Source organism: Wolffia australiana, chromosome 8 (assembly GCF_029677425.1).
Source record: "Wolffia australiana isolate 7733 chromosome 8, ASM2967742v1".
NCBI classification, from domain to species: Eukaryota; Viridiplantae; Streptophyta; class Magnoliopsida; order Alismatales; family Araceae; genus Wolffia; species Wolffia australiana.
In genome coordinates this window covers 18,159,236-18,186,470 of record NC_135842.1, presented here as the reverse complement: position 1 = coordinate 18,186,470, position 27,235 = coordinate 18,159,236, and the positions used below count along the sequence as shown (strand labels likewise).

The window sequence follows — 27,235 nt, the reverse complement described above, 5'->3', positions numbered from 1 at the left end:
TAAAATAAAGTACCCTTATATTTTTCTGATGAAGATATTATTAGTATCCACTTAGACCACAATACTTTAACCAGGTAAACTTAGAAATATTATTCATTTTTCTTATTCATATTTAATTTGACTAAGGAGATGGTTCTTTGAAAATGGATGTTAAATGGATATGATATTTAAACCTGCATAACTAAAATTCTGAGAGTCTCATAGAGAAGAAAATTATTATCCTTTGATGAAAAAAAAGTTTCTGTACTAGGAGACATTTTGAATCAAAAGGTTTTTATCATATATTTTTCTATTTTGAGAGAATAATTCAGAACCTAATCCGAATAATTCAATCATGAAGGCATGAAATAAATCCAAGTTTACCAAGGATAAGTGCAAATGATAAAATTTTTAATTAATGGAAAACTACTTAAAATTATTTACAAAACATACAGATGAACCAAGTACCTTTTGAATTTTCTTAGTATCTAATAATGAGAATGTTGATGGAAATACAGCGCAAGAGTTTGAGACATACATGATACCATGAAGTTATAAGGGAACTTTGGGTAAACCTAACTAGGGTCTATGATAGATAAGTTTTACATGAACCCCAAAAACTGGGAAAATATTTCGTAGTGGAAACGGTATCTATCTTGTAAGCTTCAACTTGTTAAGGTCTTGAGGGAAAAAATATATAAACTAAAGCAGCTACATATAGCAAATTATATTATCTTTCAGTGGATGCAGTTGAAAGATATCAGAGGAAATTTATATAAATCAATCGTATTATAATCCGTCCCAAATGGCGGAACATAAATACCATTGTTTGCATCAATCTTAAGGGCGATTCCCTGAATCAAGAGTTCGAGAGTGTGAAGCTCAAACTTGATGACCTAGAGATCAGTTAGATTTTGAAAAATCCTTACCTCATTCCATGAGATTTTTACTAATGAAATTATATGCTTAGATCGCTTAGGAAAGGAGGATCAAGTTGTTTTGAAAAATCCTTACTTCAAACCATGAGATTTTTGCATTAAACTCAAAGAGGATTTTTACGCCTCCGTATACCTCCACTCACAGATGAAATTAGAGTATTGTTCATCCTGATGAAGTTCAGTGCCCACTGTCCCAAAAATCTTACATCACAAGAGAGAGCGATAGAGGGAGAGAGCGAGAGAGTGACAGAGGGAGAGAGCGAGAGAGCGATAGAGGGAGAGAGAGAGAGGGGGAGAGAGAGGGAGAGAGAGGGAGAGAGAGAGAGAGAGAGAGAGAGAGAGAGAGAGAGAGAGAGAGAGAGAGAGAGAGAGAGAGAGAGAGAGAGAGAGAGAGAGAGAGAGAGGGAGAGAGCGAGAGAGCGATAGAGGGAGAGAGAGAGAGGGGGAGAGAGAGAGAGAGAGGGAGAGAGAGAGAGAGAGAGAGAGAGAGAGAGAGAGAGAGAGAGAGAGAGAGAGAGAGAGAGAGAGAGAGAGAGAGAGAGAGAGAGAGAGAGAGAGAGAGAGAGAGAGAGAGAGAGAGAGAGAGAGAGAGAGAGAGAGAGAGAGAGAGAGAGAGAGAGAGAGAGAGAGAGACAGACAGACAGACAGACAGAGACAGACAGACAGACAGAGAGAGAGACAGAGAGAGAGACAGAGAGAGACAGAGAGACTAGCAGAGGAAGAGTCGCTGGCGGCAACTTCGTTTGTTCATGTAGCAGCGATTCTGTGGAGCAAGCACCGTCTCCTCCTCAGGGACAGCAACCAGTTGAGGCGAGAAGCCCCGCTCATCTACCACCCCTCTCCTCTGCTCGCCGTAAGGCTCCAACATAACCCCCGCCTTATCAAGAGCTGCGCCCGCCTTGGCCACAAGCTCGCGCACCTCTTCTCCCCGCAGCCTGCGTTTCACAAACGACCTCGGAACGGCGAAGTACAGCTCCCCCGGCCGAAGCTCCTCGCCCCCGTCAACCGCCGTCACGAAGCCGTCGAGTTGCACGTCGTCGGCATGTAAGAGAATACTGCAAGGGTCGTCGCAGAGCGCAACGTCAGCCCTGACGGCGCCGGCAAACTGCCGGAGATCCCCCCCCGCCGTTATCACCATTGTCGTCCCCGACGAAGCTTTCTGGGGCTTTCTTCTCTGCGAGCGAGAGAAGATAGACATGATATCGGAGAAAATGGATAATTGAGAGGGAGGGGGATGACGGGTGTTATGTAGTGCATGGAGTTGGGAGAAGTACGTGGGATATGAGAGGAGAGTGAAGCCAGGCTGGAAGGTTGGGTGTGAACAGGTTGGATGAGGAGTTTGAAATCGGCGCTCACGGGCTTCAGCTTGTGGGTCGGCCGCCGTTGGATGAATGATGGACGGCGGCGATGTCGATTGGCAGTAAAGGGGGCAGCAGAAACGCGGCAACCAGGCGTGAGACAGCTTGCTGGTTTATAAGTTGTGATTCTCATCGGGGCTCTTCGCGGCCGGCCGGCGGGAGCACCAAAGCATCCCGTGAAGAGGTCCAAGAGTTTCGTTATTAAAAGGGAAAGGAAAGTGAATTAAAATAGAAAGTTTTGTGGAAGGAAAGTGACGAGAGACGGAAAGTTTTGGAGTTGAAAGCAAACTGAATGAAAAAGAAAAATGATGTGCTGTTGAGAGTGGGATTTGAACCCACGCCCTTTCGGACCAGAACCTTAATCTGGCGCCTTAGACCAACTCGGCCATCTCAACTCTTGGGTGTTTTTCTTTAAATTTTTTTTGATATCACAGTGCCTAACTTGGGATTATACCAAATCCGTTCATTTGGGAACATCTTGTAACAAAAGAACAATACAAAGTAGGTTAGCATGACCCCTGCGCAAAGATGACACACACAAATTGAGAAACGATCCGAGTGTATGGAACCCTCCTGGGCCCTTTGGTCTTTTCAAGTTTTGATTACATGTAATATGTATTGATTCACCAAAATGTTATTTTTTAATCATTTTATTTTATTTTGCACATATTATGATTGACTACCTTCCAATTGTGAGGTATATAAATATGCATGCATACTGCCTGCTCTAAATTACTAGCAATGGGTTTATTTATCAAACTATATCTGGAGAAATCATGCATAAATTGATACTGACTCCTCAACATTTGAAAGTGATGCTAATGACTTAGTAACCTGAAAAAGTTTGTACTGGCCTATCATAATAAGCTTATGAGCTTGGTCATATTTCACCGTCCTTGCAATTGGATCTCTCCAGCACTTTGGGTACTATGGACCCTTTGTCATAAAATCAAAGATAAAAGAGATGCTTTATTAATGGTAACATTGGCGGCCCTCTAGGACCAAAAGGGTTTGGTTCTTTCCGTCTCTCGTCAAAAGAACTAAGAGCTAGACATGCCAGGTTCCAACAGCTATGTGAAAACAAAGGGGAGTCAAAACCATGTAAAGTATGATATATATATATATATGTCTAAAATGATTCAAAGAGAAATTTAACTTGAAAGAAAAAATTTAAATCATGCTTTAAAATTAAATTACGAATTGAAATAGTCTTTGCATCAACAATTATTTTGTTATGGCAATTTCCTCTATAGCCTTATTAGGCCAAGATATTTGAACCCTCATCTCGAAGAGTATATATCATTGGTTCACTTATTTGGGACAAAGTTAGAATGTTATGTCAAATTTATCTCCTGATAATATATGTTTAAATATCTTATGATTTATATTTTTTTATGTTTTGCTTTTATTCCATCGTCATTGACTGTAGGACGTTTAATATATTTATGAAGTCTAATAATATGAATAATAGTATGGTACTAGTTGGAAAATTAAATTTTATGGAAATCTATTTTTAATCTTCCCAGAGAGCTATATACTTGAAACCCTTAATTGAGAATTTTAGTGTGGTATGATAACTAAATCAATTGTTCATTCTTGATATAGTTTCAGCTTATATAAGTTTTTAAAATAAATTTAGTTTACTATTAAATGTGGTTTCTTTGTATGAATCAACCAAAAAAAATTAAATTTATTAATAATAAGGTCGAACATTCAGATCAAAACTTTAATTATGGGAAGGCTCACATATAAATGTAATATTTTTTAGTTTATTCGTGGAAAGAAACTACATTTTAAGAATGAATAAGGTGGTACATTCAGATAAAAAGTTAATTATGGGAAGGCTCAAATATAACTTATGATTAAGAGTACACGAGGAGTTACTCCTTTTTCAGGGATCGAAGCGTCGCAACATTGCATTATAATTTGCCTCATAGGTATTAGTCAATATGCCTCATGTAGGTACATGTTTGCATTATTACCCACAACATGTCTGGAGGGACATTGTGAATGTCATATACAGTTGGCAGACATATGCAATGAACTCTACAAGGAGAAACAAACAGCTGATGCACTCACAAGCCATGGTGTCAATTCTTAAAATCACACTCTTTTTTACCTCTTGCATGGTCTTCCTTTGGGAACATGCATCTGCAATCATCAAGAGACTCTAGGCATGATGAACAACCATGTAATGTGCACCCTCGTCCTCAATGGTCTGTGAAAGTGGCAAATAGATGGGCATGTGTGACCAATATTATGCGTCCATCAAGCCGATAACACTTCCATGATTTATTCATTATTATTCAAGTATGATGTTTATAATGAAGTCCCTGAATTCCCATCATGGCTTAGTGAATTATGCTGACATTATAATATAGTGATCACTAGTCTTAAAGCGTGTATTCTAATTATTCATTGAGGGACATCATTAATATTCTTATTTGTTGGATACTCTACAGGGAAATCAAGCTATCTGGATAGAATAACACTATCTCGTCCTAATTATCTGATAAGTATGATTGATCCAATGGAAATTAGTGTGGAGACACTAAGGATAGGCACTAGGTGGTCTTTAGAGAAATATTTCACTAAAATGATTCATATAAATCCCTTAATGATATTATACCTAAGCGTCAAAGAGGTTGATGATGGATATTATGTGGCTGTCAAGCCAATCACACTACCATGCTTCTTCAAGTTCATTGAATAAAATATTTACGTTCATTATTATTTCGTGTGATGTTTAAAATGAAGTCCATGAATACGTGCAATGACTTAGTGAATTATGATGATATCATAATATAGTGATCACTAGTCTTTAAACATGTATTCTAAATATTCCTATTCGATGGATAGTCGAGACAAACATCAAATTATTCGGATATAATATCACTAGCTGATCCTACTTATACGATAAGTATATTTGATCTTGTGGCTATTAGTGTGGCGATATGAAGGACAGATAGTGGGTGCCGTTTGGAGAAAGAGTTCATTGAATTGATTCGTACGAATCCCTGAATGGTATTTTACATGAACGTCAATCATGTTGATTCATGTCATGGTTGTATAAGTGATCCACTGACCTGAGACACCAAGGACATCTCGTGAATGGACGACTAAATTTTGACTATGACTTACGAGCTTCTAATCATGGGATTCAAACAATTCATAACTCGGATGTAATAAGTGTTGGGTTCTAGAGGCCTGGATCTGGATGAACAGAACAAAATGATGCGCAGCGGAAGACTTTTGCAAATCAAATGGCATCGACAAAAACATTTAACGAAGTACCTTTGCACGAATCTCATTCGTGATTTCTTCGATCCCAAAGCAAGACGAGTTGAACTGCTCAAGTGTGCAGCCTCTAGACGTATCCACGCGGTCCTCGGCACATCGGATCTCCTCCTTATCGTTGACGAGCCCCGTTCTTTCTTCGTCGGCGTCGTTACATCGTCCCGATCACATCAGGGATGGAGAGGGGGTGTGGGGAGAGTGGAGACGAAGGGGAAAGGCCCTTGAACAATTCTGGCCTGGGTGAATTTCATTCAGGGCCTTCCCCTATTTATACTAAGTGGGTATTTTTCATAAAAACCCCAAAACTTAAGTATATCTTCCAACGCCCAAAAGACCATTTGTGTGTGACCCTCTAGGCCCATGTATCAGTCTAGTTAACGACTCTAGTGGCCAAGAACCTTTATTGGCCTTCCAAATTTATTAAATATATCATCATATAGATTAATTAACGTTGGATCAATTTAACCCAATCAATAGGTCGAGACTCCGACACGTGGGGTGCCAAGCTACACCTCATGTGCTAGAAGATACAAAGGAGTGTGTATCGACTCACTCATGGAACCTGTTCTTCATCAGTTGTCGTGTATGTATAATCCCTCATCCACTTGACGCTCCTTGGATGACTTAGGGTATGGTCAACTATCAAACCCTAATCGATCATCCGAATTAATACTGATGCATTCCGAAATCATCGGAGAACTCTTCTCTGATATTTCACTGCCTTGGCCAAGGACTTTATCGCATCATCTTCCTTGAGCTGTCACTTCTTATACCGAAGGTGGAGGATCCCATCTTGATCACTCAATCGCCTTCGTGAACTTCTTGATGCACCCGAACTAAGACCATTTAGAATCCCATGATTAGAGACTCGTTGGCCATTGCCAAAGTACAACCGTCCATCCATAAGACATTTTTGGTGTCTCAGGTCAAAGGACCACTTACACAACCGTGACGTGAATCAACCTGATTGACAGTTTGGTATAATACCATTCAGGGATTCGTACAGATCAATTCAGTGAACTCTTTCCACTAAAGAGCACCCACTATCTATCCTTAGTGTCGCCACACTAATGGCTACGGGACCGGCCATACTCATCATATGAGTGAGGCTAGATAGTGCTATTCTATCTTGATACTTCGATGTCCTACTCACGTATCCTTTGAATATGAATGTTTAGAACTCATGCTTAAAGACTAGTGATCTCCGTATTACGATCTCATCATAATTCACTAAGTCCGATCATGTATTCATGGACTTCATTATACGCATCACACGTGCACACTGATGATTATGTTCTATTAATGAACATGGAACGAGATGTGGAATGTGTGATTGGCTTGCCGGCCACATATATTTCCATCAATAAGAAGCTCACAAAGATGATTGAGTGGTGAAGACGGGATCATCTGTCCTTGGTATAAGAGGAGATCGACTCAAGGTAGTGAGGATATTGGAGAAGGTGTTCTCCAATGATCCTCGTTACACGTCAGTACTAATTGAATGACGGATTAGGGTTTGATGATAAACCACATTCTAAGTCATTCGAGAGTCTCGCGCTGATGATGGATTATACATATACAGTAACCGATGACGGTTAAGATTCCATGAGAGTTCAACACTATTCGGTATCTTCTAGAGCACGAGGTGTCGCTTGACACACCACGGGCTGGAAACTTAACCTATCGATTGGGTTAAATCGATCCTTATTTGATTAATCTATAAGTTGATATAATTAATTAATAAGGTTGGTCAATAATTATTATTGGGCCAATAAAGTTATTAACTAGAATGATACATAGGCCTAGAGGGTCACATGCATAAGGTCATAAGGGCATTGGTGGATATATTTTAATTTTAGGATTTTTGAGAAAAACTTTAAGTGAAATATAAAGAGGGAAAGGGCTTTCATTTCAAGCACCCATGCAAGTCAGATTTGAGAGCCCCTACCTTTCTCCACTCTCTTCTCCACTCATGCAAGGAGAGTGTCTTCATGGAGAGAAGATCTTCTTAATTTTCAAGAAGAGTTGAAGAAGAAGACGTGGAGATCCAAGTGCCGAGTGATCGCATGGATACTTTTAGAGGCCAGACGCATGGACGGCTTCAGAACAATCTCGGAGTGACAAAGTCTAAGGTGGAACAAGTTCCCCAAAAGGTACATTCGATGTTTTATTTTAAAGATCGATTATGAATCAATCGACACACTTCCGTATCCATGGAAACATGTTTTCCGTGGACAAACTAAAGCACCAAACGCAACAGTTGATTCATGTCACAGTTGTGTAAGTGATCCATTAACCTAATATGCAAATGACATCTTCTGAATGGACTATCATATTTTTTCAAAGGCGCACAAGTCCATAACCATGGGATTCAAACATGTTTTCACTCGACCATAACAAGAAGTACACAAAGGTGATGAGTGGTCAAGAGGGGATCCTCAACCTCATTATAGGATGAGATTGACTCAATCAAGATGATATAGTTAAACTTACTTTCTAGGGTCATGATGATATTGGAGAAGGTGTTCTCCAATAATCATTGTTACCCATGAGTACTAACCAAATGGAGTATTAGGGTTTGGTGGTTAACCATATCCTATGTCATTTGGGTATCTTGCGAGACCAAAGGATAATACATATAAGACAACTAACGATGGAAAAGGTTCCATGAGAGAGTTTGAACACTACTTTGAATATTCTAGGGCATGAGATATAGCTTTGGGCCCTACTACTAGGAACATAACTTGATCCTGATGAACTAATCTATATGTTTCTTTTGTTAATTATTTAGGTTGGTTAATAAATATTATTGGGCCTACAAAGTTATTAACTAGATTGATACATGAGCCTAGGGGGTCACATGCATAAGATTGAAGGACAGTGGTAGATATACTTTGGTAATAAGGATTTTATTTTGAAAAATACTTGGTATGTTTAAGTAAGGGGGGAACCCATTTTAGGTGCCCATGCTGGCCAGATCAAGGCACACCCCTTTATTCTTAGTTTGATGCTCCACTCATTCCACTAGAGAGTCTTAATGATTATAAGATTAAAATATCTTCAAGAAGAGTTGGAGAAGAAGAAGAAGCAATCCAACAGCCCATCAATCACATGGATACATCTTGAGGCCGAGCACCTGAACGGCTTTAGAACACTCTTCCAAGGAGCACGTCAAGGCCATCACAAGTTTCCCACAAGGTACTATATGTTTTCCATGTTTTAGAGATCAATTTTGAGTTGATTTCATCAAACACTAGAGGGAAAAATATTCTATAAGCATTCATTCATGGACTAGAATCCAATAATGTAGCATCACCACCATGAGTCATACAATAATAACATGAAATATGATGCCAGCAGTGTTTGATGCCACTCCAAGTAGTTAGCCCTATAAAATGGGTATCTTTCCATCAACATGAATGAGAGTACACCTATCACATTGTAGCACCCATCTATGGAAATTTTCTATTCATTTTTCTTCTTGATTGGGATGGATGAGTGGCTCCATGTGTATATTAGGGTCCATGTAAGCTCCACCAATAATGATGAAATCATCTTTAGGGTGTTAATTTCCCATTGATTTTTGAAATATAAGAAATTAAATCATAGAAAATGTGACTAACTAGTGGTGAGCATGTGTCATTTCCATAAGAAGCATGTATAAGGATTCAAATATTTTTAAAATGGTAATCAGTAAATGAGAAGAGTATCTTTGAAAGTAAGAAATATGGTGATATGAGTAGGATAATATGATATTCATATATATATATATATATGTTACAATTAATGAAGATAAATGTTTTTGAAAATGTAATAAGTCAGCACTGTTGATGAATGGCGAAACATAAATGGATAGAAGACATGTATGGATGATATGACTGAGCAGATATTGATGGAGGGATGTGGATAATATATGTTGAGAACAATATGACAATGTACCTGCGAATATACTCACAGTATATCCTTATATTCGACAAGGATAAAAATGATTTGTAATAGTGAGTGAGTGCCTCCACTTCCATTTTCCCTTCTAAATTATATCAAAGATAGAGAACAAGAAACATTGATGGATCTCAAAGTTGCATTCTTTCACTTGGCCTTAAAAACCAGGAGAAATTACAAGATAATTTTTATATGGATAAAGGAAATCTATTTTTTATCAAAGAATGGATGCGTCGAGAAGAGAAAGAGATGAAGATGCCCTCACAATTTCAACTTGCGATTCCTTCTAGATTTTTGTGCTATTTCGATTTGGAGTTGAATAATTCTTAGTCAATTGGGATTTTCTACTGCGTCATTGATCCATGCATCAGATTGCCTACATGCCACACAATCCTTATATTTCTTAATGATTCTTTCACATATTTTTTTGATTTTAATCATGATCTGACTTGCGCCGGTTAATCAAAACCCAACCTTTTATTGTTGATAATATCAGATAGATAGTGATAATTATGATATATCATAATTAATTATTTATATATCTTCATACAGGTTAGAAAATATTATTGATTAAATAATCATAAATTACCTATTGAGTCATAATTTATTGGATTTATTGGTTTATGATACCAACCCCATTTAATTATATCGAATCAAATGAATTATTCTTACTATTTTCTTGAAGTTTTAATGAAATTAAATTTTTAGGAAAATAAAATGTTAAATTATGGATGAAATTGGAAATAAGGAGAAGCCTACGCCATGACCTGTATTAGAACATGAGGTCCAATATTTAAGCAGGAGAGAATGAGGCATGATTTGTGGATCTTTCTCCATAATTTGAATTTAGAAGCTTCTTTACTATCAGAGGATAAAATAAAAATGTATGAATGCTAGATTTGAAGGCACACGTGGCCCCTAATTCCCTGGAATCGGCTCTGAATGCTGAAAATATTAGGCATCCTATATGTAAGCTTATGTTTCTCACTCTTTGTATCACATCGTTGAACTCTATTGAATAAATTTTTTGCCTCCTTAGTACATCAACTTTCTTAGTGCACTATTTATTAAGGGTGTAAAATTGAGGAAAATGATCCAAATCCATTAATCTTGAGAACAAGAAGTAACACCATTTTGGGGCTCTAACGATGTGATAAAATGTTCATATTTTCTTTTTACCTATCATATGTTTCTCTTGTCATTTTGAGAGATTATTATTCAAAAGATAACCTAGATCCATACATTTCTAATACCACAAAAGCCTCAAAACTCCTCCTGGAGCAAAATTTATATTTATTATCCAACCCCTCACCACATCCCAATTTCGATGTAGGCTGCATGCTGCTGTCCTTAACTACCATTCAATTTGTGCACAAGTGCCCACAACGTCCGCCAGCAACATGCATGTGAAGGTAATTTTTTTTTAATTTATGTCTTCCCATAAAAATCCTGAGAATTCATTCACATCTTATAAAATTAGTAGAATTTATATAAAATAAAACAAGCAATTATTTTATTCACCTTAATTAGTTTGATTTCATTTTCATTGGAATTAATTCCTATAGAAGTAATAAAAATAAAATCTAATAAATAATATTAAAAATCTAAAAAATATTATTTGAATTGAAAAATCACTTTTCAATACCTGATCTCTCTGGTTTGACCCAACATTACTCTATTCTTGCCACAAAAATTACTATAAAACTTGTAACATAAATCAAAACCTTCAAAATGATATTTTAACTATTCCCTGCTGGTCTGGCTGGGGGTAAGCAGTGTGCATGGTGTGCCGAAAAGAGTATCCTTCCATACTTGGCCAAATTATGGATAAGTCCAAAAAAGTTACATGGTGAACTGGGTTGAACTAGCTAGACTAGGTTAACTCACCAAGACCCCAAGATTGCATGCCTCTTGCCTGCTACCATTGTCACTTCCCTTTGAAGAGCTATTATAAGGTATTTTCTGTATTTAAAAATGTTAAACATCTAATTACTGTTGTTCATTTTTTTCATTTGAACTTAAAATAGTTCTAAAAAAACTGTAAAAGTACAAACTTGTACTTAATAAAAAAAACCAGAATAAATTTTTTTCCTGCTTATGGATTGATCTGTTAACGTATATTAATTTTAGAGAATTCAAATGACACAAGTTCATCAATTTGTTCTTCTCCTATGTAGTGGTGTAACTCTTCATCTTCCTGAACCTTCTTTGGTGGATTCTTGTGTCTCTTGAGCCATGACAGAGCTGTCAAAACTCCAAACTGTCTGCCCAAGCTCTGCAAGGATTTCCAGTGTTGCTTCTCTTACTGCGACAATAGATAACATTAGGCTTCCCAAAAAATCCATTTTAAAGGGTTGCGATAAGTTCTCTCAACACCCCCCATCGACTAGACTGATCCAACGACTCTCCTAGAGCCCTTGGATTGATCTGCACTCACCCCATTGCCAGCATCTACCGGGCGGCCAATAAGAACGACGATTGAGGGTGAAGGACCAATTTACCCCCGACTGTCTGGTCTCCTCGGATGGGTCCAACAGCAGTGATTAAGTCAGAATAGTGGAGCCCTTGATTTACTGTGTACCCTTATGTGCCCCGTTCATGTCATCAGCTCCCTCTCTAATTGGTCCATTGGACAGCTCCACAATCTTTGTCAACTGTCTTTTTGATCTCTTTACAAAGATATGACAATCGAGATTGAAACCCAGCTGAAAAATTGGCCTGTTATGACGCAGGCTTCTTTCTAGGTCAGCTTGAAGCCCAATCATATTTCCTTTGAAAATTTGTAAATATCAATGTCCATTGGGTGGCGATCCCTCCAGTTGCTCCTCAATTGGGCCCATCACAATGTTGAAGGAATCCATTAACACAATATCCCATATTGAAACTTTTAAGAAATAGAATTCCTATATAATGTTTTGTTAGGAATTCAATTGAATTAAGGAAAGTGCTTCCCCTGATATGCACGTGTGCGAGCCGTGAGTACATGCATACTGGGCCTTGTGAATGGGTACGTTTCGATGTGTTCCTTGAGGAGGCTTTTGGGGGCTCCTTGTGCGACGCCTTGTGCCGTGGCGCTCACCATCTGCCGGCCAGCTTGAGTGTTATGCACTTGCTAGCTTACGACTGGCTTGAGTGCTTCCATCATCACTCTCACCTACTGGCTCTTGGCCTCTTAAAATCCCCTTTTTATTTTATTTTTATTGAATTTCTTCCCTGCAAAATGTACAATGCCTAACTTGTGCGAGAATTAAGCCTGCAGAAGATAATATATTTTGAAACATTTTGTGAATGAAAATGTATGACGATCACAAATTAGGTAGAAATTTCATGAAAAGGGTGGTTTGATCTCATTCCAGACTAAATGTATGAAATGAGAATTTATACTGAAATCAAGATAAATCAATATAATGGCTAATGGAATGGCTCTAAGCTATGTAGGTTTTGATGGATCAAAATAAGTTCATCAATAACACTTGTTAATTTAATGGGTTAAGATGTGACACAGGAGGGGGTTAATTAGGTCTTTTAAATTTTATTAGCTCTAATATGATTCACTATGTGATTTAACTTTCTATGGAATGAGGTAGAGGATTACTCAATTTTTTTTACAGATTATGCTATTACTTAATGCTGTTTGGGGTGATCCAGCCCAAGTTGATGAGGATATCAATGAGGTTGAGCCCTAACCAATTTCGTGTGTATGCCCCCCAATCAAATCACTTGGTAAAAGAAAGTAACAAGGATACAAATAACATAATATTCTAGGGAAACTCTTGACCTAATCCAAAGCATTTGACAATGTTATCTTTTATTCCCCTGTAACAAACTCAATACTTCATCAAATGACATGATTCTAGATAATATGTATTAGTGTAAAACTTACTTTTTCCCCCAAAAATCTCTACAGAATGATTTTCAGGACAAGGATCATGGAAGTACAAACCTTGAATTATAGTATTGTTCCCTTTTTATTCTTCCATCCTATATCAAATGTCACCATTCTGGAGCCTATGGATTTATATGGATGTTAGATATAACCATTAGGTTTAACAAAAGTTCAAAATCATTTAACATAAATATCTAAATGCTAATCTTTGACCAAGGTCTTGGACATCAAGAATTATTGAGTCACAGTATTGTTTCCCTTGTAACATCTTCAATCCTGGATCAAATTGCAAAATTCTAGAGCCAATCAATTTTTATGTACGTTAGATATAACCTTCAAGTCCAAAAAAAATTAAAAGCTGTTAAAATAATCTCCAAATGATAATCTTACTATATGGATTTTGAAATGGAAAGGGGAAAGTCTGTAATATTCACAAATGTAACATCCACATGCATGAAAGGGAAAAGGAAGACACAATATATCCTTCAATTTTGAATTGGGAGAATTATAATTTTTCCAATAATTTCATAAGCCATCATTGCATTTGCTCAATTAAATTGACTTAAAAACAATTCATAAAAATTATTTTCAATATCTGACATGATCTTCTTTAAAATATTATAAGTATCTATTTCTATTAATTTATAAATAAGCTCTTATAATATAACATATTAATTCATATATATATATATATATATGAATTTGTTACATAGTCCATGTTGGTCATTATGTTTCACTGGCCAATGGTGATTGATTCACACACATATTTGACAAGTGACATAGGACCTGGTTATCAACATGTCACTGAAATTGGGAGGCCTAAATTGTGACCAGATGATCAAACATTACATGTCTTTATATAAAATATGGTGAGAAGGTTTATAAAGTTTCCAAAAAGAGTTGGAGAAGAAGAAATGAAGATCCGCAACTTGATCGCATATATACTTCTAGAGGTGAGAAAGTCAAGGGGCACATGAACAGCTTCAAAGTGGACTCAAAGTGAGAAAGTCAAGGGTGAAACAAGTTTCCCACCAGGTATATCTGATATTTTATGTTTTATAGATCAATTTGGAAGCGATCAATGCTTCCATTGCATAGAAAATATGTTTTCTATCGTTTAACCAAAACCCATCAGGCTAATCATGAAATCACTGAGAGTTTTACATGTGTACAAGTACTTGGGCACGATACTTGAAGATGCCACGATAATTAGTTTAATTTTGTAAAATTCGAACTCACAAATAATAACCTAGTAATCATAAAAATGCTTTTAAAGGTTCTTTCATATAATAACACATAAATCTGGACACACTAACACAATATTCAAGATTTAATATTAATAAAATTACACTGTGACTATATTAGTAAATAATTACTTTCATTATGACTATATTATCATATCATAAATAATGGAATTTAGTAACTATATATAATATATTTATTTGAAGTACATTCAAATATGCTAAACTTAAATGCACTATTATTTAGTTGAATATCGAAGGTTTATTTCCCTTTATAACAATGGGAAGTCGTGTCCATCGCCGCATTAGATACTAAACATCCCTTCAACATTTTGTAAATTAACACATCTTTGAGACTTATATGGGGTGATCTCTCGTTCGCTCCTCTTTCATTGAGATGGATCTAGTCGGATATTTGTCAAAAAAAAACCGCCCTAAGAAACATGAACCATCATTATTAAGAATGATGACAATTCGTCACAAAGTGGCTCTATCGACTGGAACGCTTGGAGGAGCTCCCGTACCAATCATGTCCATACCTCTCGTTAAACTTGTCGAAGTTTAACGAAGTTAACATTGAATTTATAACTATACGCACTCTAATTTACACAATAAGAAAGACATCAACGACTGTTACCTTCTTTAATAGTTTTGTGGCGGGCATCAAATAGACTAGGGTTTGAATTGAAAACTCCCGTGACCTTCCTATGATGTATTCTTTTTGCCCAATAAACTACATCACTAACTCAGACTACCCATTCATAAATTTGTACGTAAATATGCGAAAACAAACAAATAAGTCTTGATGCCTTTCATCGCAAAGAGCAGCAACTTTCATTGCGAAATAACTAATAAATGGCCTGAGCGAATCAGAAATTTCTTTCAACGGGAAGAGATCTATCTATGGAGAATCAAGTCACAATCTTGAAAGACTTGCATCCCCTATTCCCCGGTCGGCGTTACTAGTAAAATTCCAGACCCGTGAATAACGAAACAAGTTTGACAAAACGCTAGCTTTCTAATCATCTGCAGGATAATTCCACTGTCACCGAGAAGATGCAGAATGAAATTCGATGACATTGTATGTATGTATACATGTTTACAGGCTGCTAGAATCAAGGAAGGTCACGTACCGTTCTCTTCAATCTGTCTCGTGGTCGGGGACCTTGGAATACCAGTCAGGAAGCTTTCCTCGGCGCCGTAGAAGGCGGGTGAAAGGGGAATCCGGCATCTTAGCCTTCTCTTCCTCTTCCAGTTCTTCCGCAGTGGGGGGCAGCCCATCAGGAACAGGAAAAGGCCTCTCCGCTTCAACATCAGCTTTCACTGGCACAGCCTTTTGTTGACGAGGATGGATCTTGTCCACCGCCGTCAGGCCATGGAGGCAGTCGATCAACGACTTGTTCCCCCCCGCCTCCCTCACGAACTTCTCCACGTCGTCTCTCGACATCTCCTCCTGCAATTGGACGATAATCTTAGAGAAAGAACGACTTTGGTTTTCCAGAATCCGTGAATTCCCCTCCACTCACTTCAAGATGTTTCAATTCGAAGTAGGCCGTCCAGCAGCTGTAAGATTCATCCCCTTCTAGCTTCGAGCAGTAGTCTGAAATTGAAATAGCGAAATCAGACGGTGAAGGGAAGGAAAAGAGGCCGATCTAGATGATCGAATGGCACTAACCTGAGAGAGAATTCTCGGTTTTCTGGAGAAAGGGGGGATCCTTGACCATCCGATCGATCTTGCTCCTGCTCCTGCTGAACGGCTCCAACGTACCGTTCCCGGCGGAGCAACAGACAACCGCCAGCCTGCGGGCCGCCACGTCGCCTCCACGGTCGACGACGGGAGACGGCCGCGCGTAGTGGCATCTCCATGAGCCCGCTCCGATCATTCCGCTTGCTAGGGTTTCCAGAGAAAGTAGAAAGGAAGAAGAAGATGAAGAACAAATCTAGCTTTTTCTGATATTTCCTTCTCTTTCTTGTTCACATATTTATACGACGGAAAAAAACCAGGGGCGGCCAACGGATAAGAATCCGAAACCACTGACCGTTAGCCCCGATGATTCCACCAATTGATCGGGACCGTTCATTCTAACAAGGTCCACGGATTCAACGACGATCGTCCCGTCTCCGAAAATATCCAGCTCTCGGGGATCTAGGCAAAGATATTTCCTGATCCTCGTTATCCGTCCCGTTCCGACACTGAAGGATGACGTACCGATTCCGTTCCGTCTTTCTCGAACCTTGGGCTGTTGGGGAAAGCCCATTGGGCCGGCGCTCGAGTATCGAGGAGGCTGTCTAATCCGAGTCGACCGTTGGAGGTAGGGTTTGCTCCTCCTTTCCCGCCCGTCTGCGAGTTTGAATTAGATCGCTTTTTCTAAGAGAGGAAGGGGGAGGTCGAGAGATCGGAGAAGCCGTCCGCGATGGTGAGCACGCGAGCGCGAACTGTGGAGATGCCGTCGTTGCCGAAGAGGGAGGCGACGGTGGCCGCGGACGCGACGCCGCCGCACGCCTGCCGCGCCGCCGCCGCGCGCCTGGGCGCCGACGAGAGCGGCGCGTCTCTGGAGTACGAGAGGTGTAGAGAAGAGAGGATCCGCGAGAACAGGGAGAGGATGATGAAAATGGGGATCCTCAGTCTCGCGAGCAAGTTAAAGTCCTCGATCACGAAGAGCAGCCCGGTGTTCAAGATGACGCAGAGCCGGCGGCCTTCTCCATCCCCCGTTCAGCCCAAGAGCGACCTCCCTCCTCGCCGATCTTCCAGGTTAGGGTTTTTTTATACTTGTTTTTTGCGTTGAAATTGACTGCCATCATCGCTTTATCCTATTTCAACCTGAGGTGGTGTTGTCTTGGACTGTGGCAGGCTACAGCAAGTGACCCCGACGCACTATTCGGAAAGGGAGACGGTCAGGAATGAGAGGGGATCGACGAGAAAGGAGAGGATCACGTTTTCTGTGAAGAGGGAGGAGATCTACACCGATGAACACGAGGCTTTGTTGGGAGATTACAAGTCGAGCTGGACGCTCTTCGTGGACGGGTATGACGCCGATGGACGGCGGATCTACGATCCCGTCAACGGGAAGACGTGCCATCAGTGCAGGTAAGCGCAAGGATCTTCGCTCTTCGGCTAGCTTTTCTCTGATCTATTTCATCTGAATTCCATGACCTATATATCTATCTCTTAACAAATTAAGGCAAAAGACAATGGGACATCGCACAATCTGCGGCGGATGCGACCTTGTTCAAGGCCAGTTCTGCGGGGACTGCCTGTTCATGAGGTGCCCATTTCCATTTCCTCTAATTTAATACTGTATGCGATGCAAAACCTTTGATTGGTTCACCAAATTTTATACATTTCGGATGATTATTGATTGAGTTTAGATATGGTGAGAACGTGTTGGAGGCGAACAAAAACCCGGACTGGCTGTGCCCCGTGTGCAGGGACATCTGCAACTGCAGCCTCTGCCGCGTGAGGAAAGGCTGGGCGCCGACCGGAACGATGTACAAAAAAGTATGGAAAAAAAAAATCCTTGCTAAACGAAATCAACCATCTCAAAAACTCCCGACCCTTGGATTGATTGATTGATTGATTGATTGATGATCTCTTCTGCAACAGGCGGTGAGCCTGGGGTTCAAGTCAGTGGCGCATTACCTGATCCTCACCAAGCGGGCAGAACAAGCCAACAGTGACGTCGCTGTCTCTCCTCCCCAAGTCTCAGCGCAGAGATCGCTGTCCTTCCCCGACGAAGTATTAGAAGAAAAAGAAAAAGAAGAAGAAGAAGAAGAAGAAGAAGAAGAAGAAGAAGAAGAAGAAGAAGAAGAAGAAGAAGAAGCAGAAGAGAAAATGAAGAGAAAGAAGCAAGTTAAAGAAGATTCACCGGCGACGGAAGGGCGGCGGAGAAAAACCCCCCTTCTTCACGCCGTGGTGATGCCTCTGAGCCCCGACTCCATCGCTTGCAGGCTCAGAAGTCGCGTAAAAGCTTGCGCTTGAAAAGCTACACGATCTTCGCGTTGGGAATGCTCTTTTTTTTGTGCAATGTTCTTGTCGTATTTCCTTCCCATAAAGCTTTCTTGTCCCGTCCGTCACCTTTCCTCAAAGGATGTATGCTAGCGATGTATCTCTCTCTCCCAACTCCAGCCGTTATCTGAAAGTAACTCTTTGTCCTCGTCATCGCAATCATCATGCATGTATAATAACAAAAACCATGGGTGGTGATGGTCGGATGAGTTTTTAGGGCAGACGGTGTTCTTGGGCCCGCCACCGTCGTCTTCCTTGTCCGCTGCGGAGAGCACTTGTCTGAAGGAGAGGAGATTGTTTAATGGCGGAAAGTCAACGGAGGGAGACTGGATCGGGAAGCTGCTCGCGGTCGCTTTAATTGTGCGCCTGCAGAGGAGAGAGATTTCTGGGCGGAGGTTGTTGGAACGCTCTCTCGTCTTTTTTCCCCTCTTCTGCGCCGCGAGGTACTTTAATGGCGTCGGGGGAGTTGGTCCCGCGCGGGCAGAGCGCGGTGCAGGCGAGTCTGTGACGGCGACGCCATCGCCGATCTCCTCTCCTTCTTCTCTCTCTCGATCCTCTTCTCCGATCCGATCCCATCCGATCCGCGTCTAGGGTTTCTTCTTCTTCTTCTTCTGGCTCCGGCCACCGGCTAGGGTTTCGTCGCCATGAGCCTGTTCCTGTGGAAGCCGATCTCGCACTGCGCGTCCCTGATCTTGATCAAGAAGAGCCGCTGGAAAGACGGCGGCGCGGAGGATGAGGACGAGGGGCGGAGGAAGGCGTCGTCGTCCGTCCTCAGGCAGAAGCAGGAGGAGCAGCTCAGAGAGGCCCTGGAGGAGGCCTCGGAGGACGGATCCCTGGCGAAATCCAAGGCCATGGAGCTCGGCGACGGCGCCGCCGGCCGGTCCAAGTCCCTGGCGCGGCTCCACGCGCAGCGCGAGTTCCTCTGCGCCACCGCGCTCGCGGCGGAGCGCGCCTTCCGCGGCGGCGACGCCGTCCCCGAGCTCGCCGAGGCATTGTCCAAGTTCCTGGCCATGTACCCCAAATACCAGTCCTCGGAGGAGATCGACCGGCTGAGATCTGCCGAGTACGCTCACCTCTGCGAGAAGGTCTGCCTCGACTACTGCGGCTTCGGGCTCTTCTCCTACCTCCAGAGCTTCCAGGGCTGGGACGACGCGTCCTCGTCGTCGTCGTCCTCGTCCGCGTTCACCCTCTCGGAGATCACGGCCAATCTCTGCAACCACGCGCTGTACGGCGGCGGCGAGAGCGGCACGGCGGAGCACGACGTCAAAGCCCGGATCATGGAGTTTCTGAGCATCCCCGAGAGCGAGTACGGGCTCGTCTTCACCGTCAGCCGCGGCTCGGCGTTCAAGCTGCTGGCCGAGTCGTACCCCTTCCTGACGAACCGGCGGCTGCTCACCATGTTCGACCACGAGAGCCAGTCGGTGAGCTGGATGGCGCAGCGGGCGAGAGAGAAAGGCGCCAAGGTCGCCGCCGCCGGGTTCCGCTGGCCGACGCTCAAGCCCTGCGCCGCCGAGCTCCGCAAGCAGATCGCCGCCGGCAAGCGGCGGCGCCGGCGGGGCTGCGCCTCCGGGCTCTTCGTCTTCCCGGTGCAGTCCCGCGTGTCCGGCGCCAAGTACTCGTACCAGTGGATGGCCATGGCGCAGCAGCACGGCTGGCACGTCCTGCTCGACGCCGGCGCGCTCGGCCCCAAGGACATGGACTCCCTCGGCCTCTCCCTCTTCCGCCCCGACTTCATCGTCACCTCCTTCTACCGCGTCTTCGGCGCCGACCCCACCGGCTTCGGCTGCCTGCTCATCCGCCGCGCCGCCATGGCCAGCCTGCAGACCCAGGCCGCCGCCTGCTCCGGCGCCGGCATGGTCAGGATCGTCCCCGTCTTCCCCCACTACCTCAGCGACTCCGCCGCCGAGGCCGAGGCCGAGGACGACCCCGCCCCGCCGCCGTCCCCGCCTCCCTCCGACCCCCCCGCCGCGCCGCACCCGCCCCCCCCCGCCTTCTCCGGCGCCTTCACCTCGGCGCAGGTCCGCGACGTGTTCGACGCGGAGATGGCGCAGGACGGCGGCTCCGTCGAGGAGGCCGAGGACGCCGCCTCCGTCGGGGACGTCATGAAGAGCCCCGTCTTCAGCGAGGACGACGATGACTCCGACTACGCCTTCTGGATCGACCTCGGCAGCAGCCCGCAGGGCTCCGACGACAAGCTCCCCTCTCCTCCTCTCTCCCTCCCCTGGTTCGCCGCCCGGCGCAAGCCCCACCCGCACCGGCCCTCGCCGCCGCCGCCACCGCCGAGAGGGGAGCTCTCCTTCGACGCGGCGGTGCTGTCCGTGTCGCAGGAGGCGGAGATCCAGGAGGAGCCCGCCGCCGCCAGGCCCAAGGAGAGCGCCATCAGGAGGGAGACGGAGGGGGAGTTCCGGCTGCTGGACCGCCGCGAGATGAACGGCCGCCTCGCCGGCGGCCGGCTCGTCGGCGACGACGCCGTGGCCGGCTCCCCCGGGGCGGCGGCGGCGGCGGCGGCGGCCGACGAGGAGGACGGCGGCGAGGAGTGGGAACGGCGGGAGCCGGAGATCGTCTGCCGGCACCTGGACCACGTGGACCTGCTGGGCCTGAACAAGACCACGTCCCGGCTGCGCTACCTCGTCAACTGGCTGGTCATCTCGCTGCTGCAGCTGCGGCTGCCGGAGAAGGAGGCAGAGGGCGGCGGCGCGGCGCTGGTCGTCATCTACGGTCCGAAGATCAAGTACGAGCGGGGGCCGGCCGTGGCGTTCAACGTCAGGGACCGCGGCGGCGGGCTGGTGGCGCCGCCGCTGGTGCAGAGGCTGGCGGAGAGAAGCGGCATCTCGCTCTCCGTGGGCTTCCTCAGCCACATTCGCCCGCAGCCGGACCAGGCGGAGGGGAAGAAGAAGAAGACCGCCGCCGCCCGGGTCGAGGTCGTCACCGCCTCGCTCGGCTTCCTCACCAACTTCGACGACGTCTACAAGCTCTGGGCCTTCGTCGCCGCCTTCCTCGACCCTTCCTTCGTCCAGAGCATCGCTGCCGCGCCGGCGGAGGGCTGAGCATGCCGGCCATCTTCCTTTCTTCTTCCCTTCTGGGCTGCCGCCCTATTATTTGATGATGGGTTTTTTTCTAGCATGACTGCGCAGTGGAAGAGAGGCCATGAGTGCCAGGATTAATTAAGCCCAGGAACATTCCTGGGTAGACGTTACAGGTCACGAGGGAGGGACATTGTTGATCCTCAGAACTTGCATCATCCACGTTTTTCTTAAATTAATTTTTGCTTTCGATCGCCAATAATTGTTCCTCTATCATCTTTTGGCAAAGAGATGTTAACATCAGTACCCATAAGCTCAGGATGCCTGAATGAATATTTACGCTTGCTTCGTCCTTGTCAGTACCTTTTTTTCTTCCAGAAGTAGTTTGATCAATGTCGTCCTCGAAATATCCTGTACTAAAGTTTTTGTGAGGGTTGACTTGTTCAACTCTAATGTTCTAGAAGCTTCCTGAATGATCTAGAATTTTCTATGGATCCTAGAAGCATTGATCCCTTGGCTCCGATGAGCACTCCTGCTCCCCAAACTCCTCCTGGAATCCTTCCATGTAAATACCATTTTCAACATATACAGTTATGTAAGTTAGAGAAAAATAATCATTATTCAAGATGTTTTATCGTTAGATATGATGCCACAAGATTCATTAATAAAATATATAACCTATTATCTGAAGTCAAACCACTTCATATTTTTCATGCCGTCCTCAGAATTTCTCTCAAAGGGGCAACAAATCAATTTTCAGTCAGCCAGGAGATGTCATCAAAGCATTCCTGATCATCAATTTAAAAATATAATTAGGAGAACTTCCACGTGTGTTAACACCAAATATTTGGTATTTATTTCACGTAATTATCACATTTTTATGCATTGAAAGAGTCTAAAATAGGGTTGTTATCATACATTACGTGGTAATGAATTTTTCCAAGTACTGATTTTTCCCTAATTTTCTGTTAATTTTATGATTTTTTGGAATTTATTTAAGTTTGAAATACCTGTGTTTAAATGCAAATGGCAGGTTTAAAAATTATTTTTAATTTTAACTAATGGCATGACAAATTATTGATTTTTCTAGAATTTCTAGTATTTTATTGGAATTTTTGGGGATTTATTTAAGGAAGAAATGAATTTTTAAAGAGGAAAAGGATATATTTATAAGGGGAATATGAGTATTAAAGTAATTTCTAAACTTTGAGGGGTTTTTCTTAGCATTTTGTTGAAAGTATGCCCCTAATAACAGCTCTCGGTCGTGAAGGCAGGTGTAAAGATACGATAAAAAGCAACGCAGGGTTCATTTGCAATTCATCAGGATTTTTTTAATGATTTCAGGGAAAAAATGGAGAGAGAATGCGGAAGCGTGTATACGCAATTACTTTTGGGCGGCGTCAAGCAGCAAATACACAATTTAGAAAGGATCTAAATGCAAAATGACAAGGGGGATTTTCGGGTGATCCACGTGGCAACATGTAGCCGTCGGATGAGAATCTGGCGGCTCTTGAGAAATCATTCCTTGGGCAGTAAGCTCGCCGCCTGCGCTGCACATACAAATCGCATGCACGGGCAGTGGCGTGGCTCTTTTCGATTGGCTCTGGCTTTAAAAGGCGCACAGCTGAGTGCGTTTTATATGTACAAACATTGTTTTTTTTTATTTATCTTTTTTTTTCTTATTTCCGTCAGGGGTACGTGGCGCTCATGGAAGCAACCTGAAAATTAGAATTCAAATTTATCCAGCCAATGGGACATTGACACATCATTGCGTATGAGGGAAAAAATTATTAAATAATTAAATTTAGTTCCAATGGCTATGATTCGTCGAAATTCATTTATTAATAACTTTTGGTCTTGAAGTTCGATTGAGATGGTTTTTTTTATGGATTTGCTCATATTGACCTCCTCTTTCTATCTGTAGTTAAATAATTCAGATCACGCCTACATTGATGGATAAAAAATAATTATTGATTAGGGGTCAAATAGTAATTTTTACCATTTAACTTGAGTATAAAGCCGAATTTCGAGAGGAAGGGGTCATTCTGGAGGTTGTTCTTTCATCGCTGCAAGATAGAGAGGAGCTTCATCCTGGATCAACCCTGTTTGGTAGTTTTTTTTCTTTATTGTATTTGAATTTTTAGTGTAATTTGGATGATCTGTTAGTAAATTTCTTCGGCGTTCTTGTCGATCTTGGCTTGAACTTCTAAATCGCTAGGCTTGAGCGGAATGTACAAGTCCTTACTGGGATTGAGAAGAGAGATTGTGAGATTTATCTAGCTATTCCAATTGCACCATAAAAAAATCAAAAAAAAATTTAATTTTTAGGAGATTAGGTTGCCCTTTATGATCTAATAGTTAATAAATTTTGAATTACCTAATTCCCAAAACTAACCAACACCAAATCAAATTTTCTTCTCACTCCCTCTACTTGACTCCTTTGATCCTTTTAATTGGATCAAAGAATTCAATTTAGAGCTCCCTATTTCTTCTATTCTTCCCAACTCTTCTACCTTCCTTTCTAAATTCTTCCTCCAATTAGGGTGATATGATCTTCATTGAAGATCAAATTAACTCTAATTAGGGTCAAATTACCCACGCAGATCACAATCTAATTACCTTACTAGCTTCCCATGGACGATACATCTACTTATCACTATACATCTTACGTAGGGTTTTTATAAATTTTATTGTATAAGCTAAAATTAACAACGACAAGGGATAATAAAATTGCAAAATTCACACCTATTTTTTTGCTTATCAATGTGCAGTATTATGCACAAAAGTGCGTCTATTGATGTTTTAAATTCAAAAACAAATTCATTCTTATCTCTATCTCACTCCAATGTTTCATACTTTAAGCATTTAACATTTCTCTATTAGGTTACAAGTTTTGAGGATCATAATAACGATCATTGGAATAGGTTCAATTTCATTATAAGTTTCATAAAAATAGTTGTGACTTTCTTGATAAGAATGGTGAAGAGAATGGTAATATTTGATGTTTTCATTACAATAAATAAAATTTTTGTCACAACATTTATAATAAGAAGTTTTTTCATAAGATTAAAACCATATTATTCTCCCTGCTACAAAACATGTGGATGACTTGAAACCAAAACTGACAATTTAAGTGGCTTAGGTATGACGTGAGGGGGGATAACTTAGCTTCATTAAACCTATTCACTCTAATCTACTTAACTATTTGAGAAAATATTGACTTATCTAGGGAGTGAGATAGATGATAGAGTAGTATCAGTTATTATTTCTAGATATCATAGACAAAACCTTATGCTATTTGGAGGTAACCATACCCAAATGATGATGAGCCCAAACCAAGGTTGTGTGAATGCCCCCAAGCAAAACATTTGGAAATAAGGTGTAACAAGGATGCAAATAAAATAAAAATAAAATGCAGCAAAGCTCTGTAGTTCTCGATCCCAAAGTTTTCCATAGAATAACAAAACTTCACCCCCAGATGAATATTCAAGGATATTCAATGAGGAATGATTCCTCCATATATTGCATGGAAGCAAAATTCAATATTGCCTAATATGGTCGTTTGATCAATATCATGATTATATTCTTTCCGTAATGTTTATATAGATTTATCAATCTGGATAAAAGTCTCTAAATATGTAGGGAAATCAATATTCTCTGTTTGAAATCTAAGCAGAGTGCCTTTAGATGTTTCCTCTGTCTCTTGCCTGTAAAATACTACACAGAAAAAATGAATAAGCTATCCAAAAAATTAGGAGAACCTGAAGAATAATTAAATATTAATTCATGAATAATCCTAGAGTGATTCTCTTGTAATTCGACTACAAGCTAGCTATTTATTCTCTTTCTGATTTTATAACGTTCTTCTTCATCCCCTTGTAATATATTAAGTCTTACATTAAATGACATGATTCAAGATGTCATATATTTTTATAGATGTTATAAATAAACAGAAGTGCTTCCCTAGAAACAGTCGTTCATTATAATATAATATCCATTGAAGATCCCCATATTCCCCTCCTTCGATTAGGCACTAAGCATCATAGGTTGTTGAATTGAAGATATTCATTGGGCCTCCATTCATTATAGATTTCTTTAATTCCCTAATCTTAAATAAACCTTAAGAGAGTCTCTAAAGGTTAATAATTTATGTAAATCAAATAAAGTGGGGTTAGCCTAGTAAACATCATATTTCAGAAAATTGAGAAATTAGATGATTTAAATGAAGAGTACATATTATTCATACTTTTACCATAATTAATATCGAATTGATATACCAATTGATGAAAATATGTTTTATGCTGCAGTTAGGGTGAGTAATTGTGGTTATCAATTTAAAATTACTTCAGGATTTCTACCATTAGTATGAATGAAATTAATCATACACAACATTATAAAAAATACTTATGATGTGCAATAATTTGTTTCACTTCCTTGACCATCTTAGCCTTTGTTAATTCACAGATAACTGTAGTATTTGGCCATCCATTGTTTCTTGGTTAAATGAGATGCCTTGAAGAAAAGGTGAATTTATTTATTTTATCTAAGTTTATGATTCTAACGATCAATGGGTATGGGCTTCATCATAATCTAAATATTAAATAAATAAGTCTAATAAGATCTAATCTATTTCATTTTATTTTGTGTATCATATTCACCTATGCTCATGATGAAAATATATACTCTTTGAGAAATCCTATTTTGTATAACCATAAAATAGGACTTCATACCATACAAAATGTCCCTTGTTTAATGATACACTTGGTTTGTCCTAAAAATAAATTGAGGATCCTGGATAACTGAATCCAACAATACAAAATTTTACTACCCTATGTTTATTATGTCATGATTTATATCTTGGCCGAGTGATGTACACAATAATCAGACATTTTCAAACATTAGCGTTGAGTTAGAGAATATTTAGATTCATTTCAAAGCATGGATGTCAATGTATTTTGAGTACATGATCATGTGAATAAATTTTCCGAAGAGCAAGCTTTTTTGGTGAATCAAAGGCTCCTCATCTATGTTTGAAAATGAATCCAAGGCTATTCCTCTATGTATCAAAAGCTCTTCCAAGATTTTTTTGGATAACTGAATCCAACAATACAAAAATTTAATACCCTATGATCATTGTGTCAGGATGTATATCCTGGCCGAGTGATGTACAAAATAATCAGACATTTTCAAACATTAGCGTTGAGTAAGAGAATATTTAGAATCATTTCAAAGCATGGATGTCAATGTATTTTGAGTACATAATCATGTGAATACTTTTTCCAAAGAGAAAGATTTTTTTTTGCTCAATCAAAGGCTCTTTCTCATAGAGTCATCATTTTTGGAATCACAGTTCAAGATATCTTCATCTTAGTTTCAGCAAAAAACAGGGTAGTTTTGGTTTATCTCTCTTATTGTTATTTTAACGAGATCATATTAAAAAAACTAATTTAAACTCTATTTGATCCATAATTTTATGCATTTTTATTATTTTTAGTTTATTGGATTGTGAGAGAATGAAATACATTTAGTCTTCTGTTAATTGCTTTTGGTTTTATACCTTCTCTA

At 41.1% G+C, this 27,235-nt stretch overlaps 4 protein-coding genes and 2 non-coding genes across 6 annotated transcripts; 3 read left to right on the top strand and 3 right to left on the bottom strand.

Annotated features, from left to right (window-relative positions):
* Positions 1-1,076: 1,076 nt before the first annotated feature.
* Positions 1,077-2,166, bottom strand: LOC144706576 (uncharacterized). Its single transcript, XM_078579570.1, has one exon. The coding sequence runs from the start codon at positions 2,113-2,115 to the stop codon at positions 1,627-1,629; it is 489 nt and encodes a 162-aa protein (XP_078435696.1). The 5' UTR covers positions 2,116-2,166; the 3' UTR covers positions 1,077-1,626.
* A 423-nt stretch (positions 2,167-2,589) lies between these two features.
* Positions 2,590-2,670, bottom strand: TRNAL-AAG (transfer RNA leucine (anticodon AAG)). The gene has a single exon. It is a non-coding gene; the product is annotated as a tRNA-Leu (tRNA).
* Positions 2,671-2,736: 66 nt separating this feature from the next.
* Positions 2,737-2,839, top strand: LOC144707264 (U6 spliceosomal RNA). The gene has a single exon (XR_013582425.1). It is a non-coding gene; the product is annotated as a U6 spliceosomal RNA (small nuclear RNA).
* Positions 2,840-15,639: 12,800 nt separating this feature from the next.
* Positions 15,640-16,607, bottom strand: MEE14 (maternal effect embryo arrest 14). The gene is made up of 3 exons (XM_078579887.1): positions 16,317-16,607; positions 16,168-16,241; positions 15,640-16,094 (listed from the first exon to the last, which is right to left on the bottom strand). The coding sequence occupies exons 1-3, from the start codon at positions 16,522-16,524 to the stop codon at positions 15,783-15,785; spliced, it is 594 nt and encodes a 197-aa protein (XP_078436013.1). The 5' UTR covers positions 16,525-16,607; the 3' UTR covers positions 15,640-15,782.
* A 379-nt stretch (positions 16,608-16,986) lies between these two features.
* Positions 16,987-18,806, top strand: LOC144706820 (uncharacterized). Its single transcript, XM_078579886.1, has 5 exons — positions 16,987-17,393; positions 17,493-17,729; positions 17,824-17,907; positions 18,011-18,140; positions 18,246-18,806. Exons 1-5 carry the CDS (start codon positions 17,056-17,058, stop codon positions 18,618-18,620), a joined length of 1,164 nt encoding a protein of 387 aa, XP_078436012.1. The 5' UTR covers positions 16,987-17,055; the 3' UTR covers positions 18,621-18,806.
* A 114-nt stretch (positions 18,807-18,920) lies between these two features.
* Positions 18,921-21,770, top strand: LOC144706819 (uncharacterized). Its single transcript, XM_078579884.1, has one exon. The coding sequence runs from the start codon at positions 19,292-19,294 to the stop codon at positions 21,692-21,694; it is 2,403 nt and encodes an 800-aa protein (XP_078436010.1). The 5' UTR covers positions 18,921-19,291; the 3' UTR covers positions 21,695-21,770.
* The last annotated feature ends 5,465 nt before the right edge of the window (positions 21,771-27,235 follow it).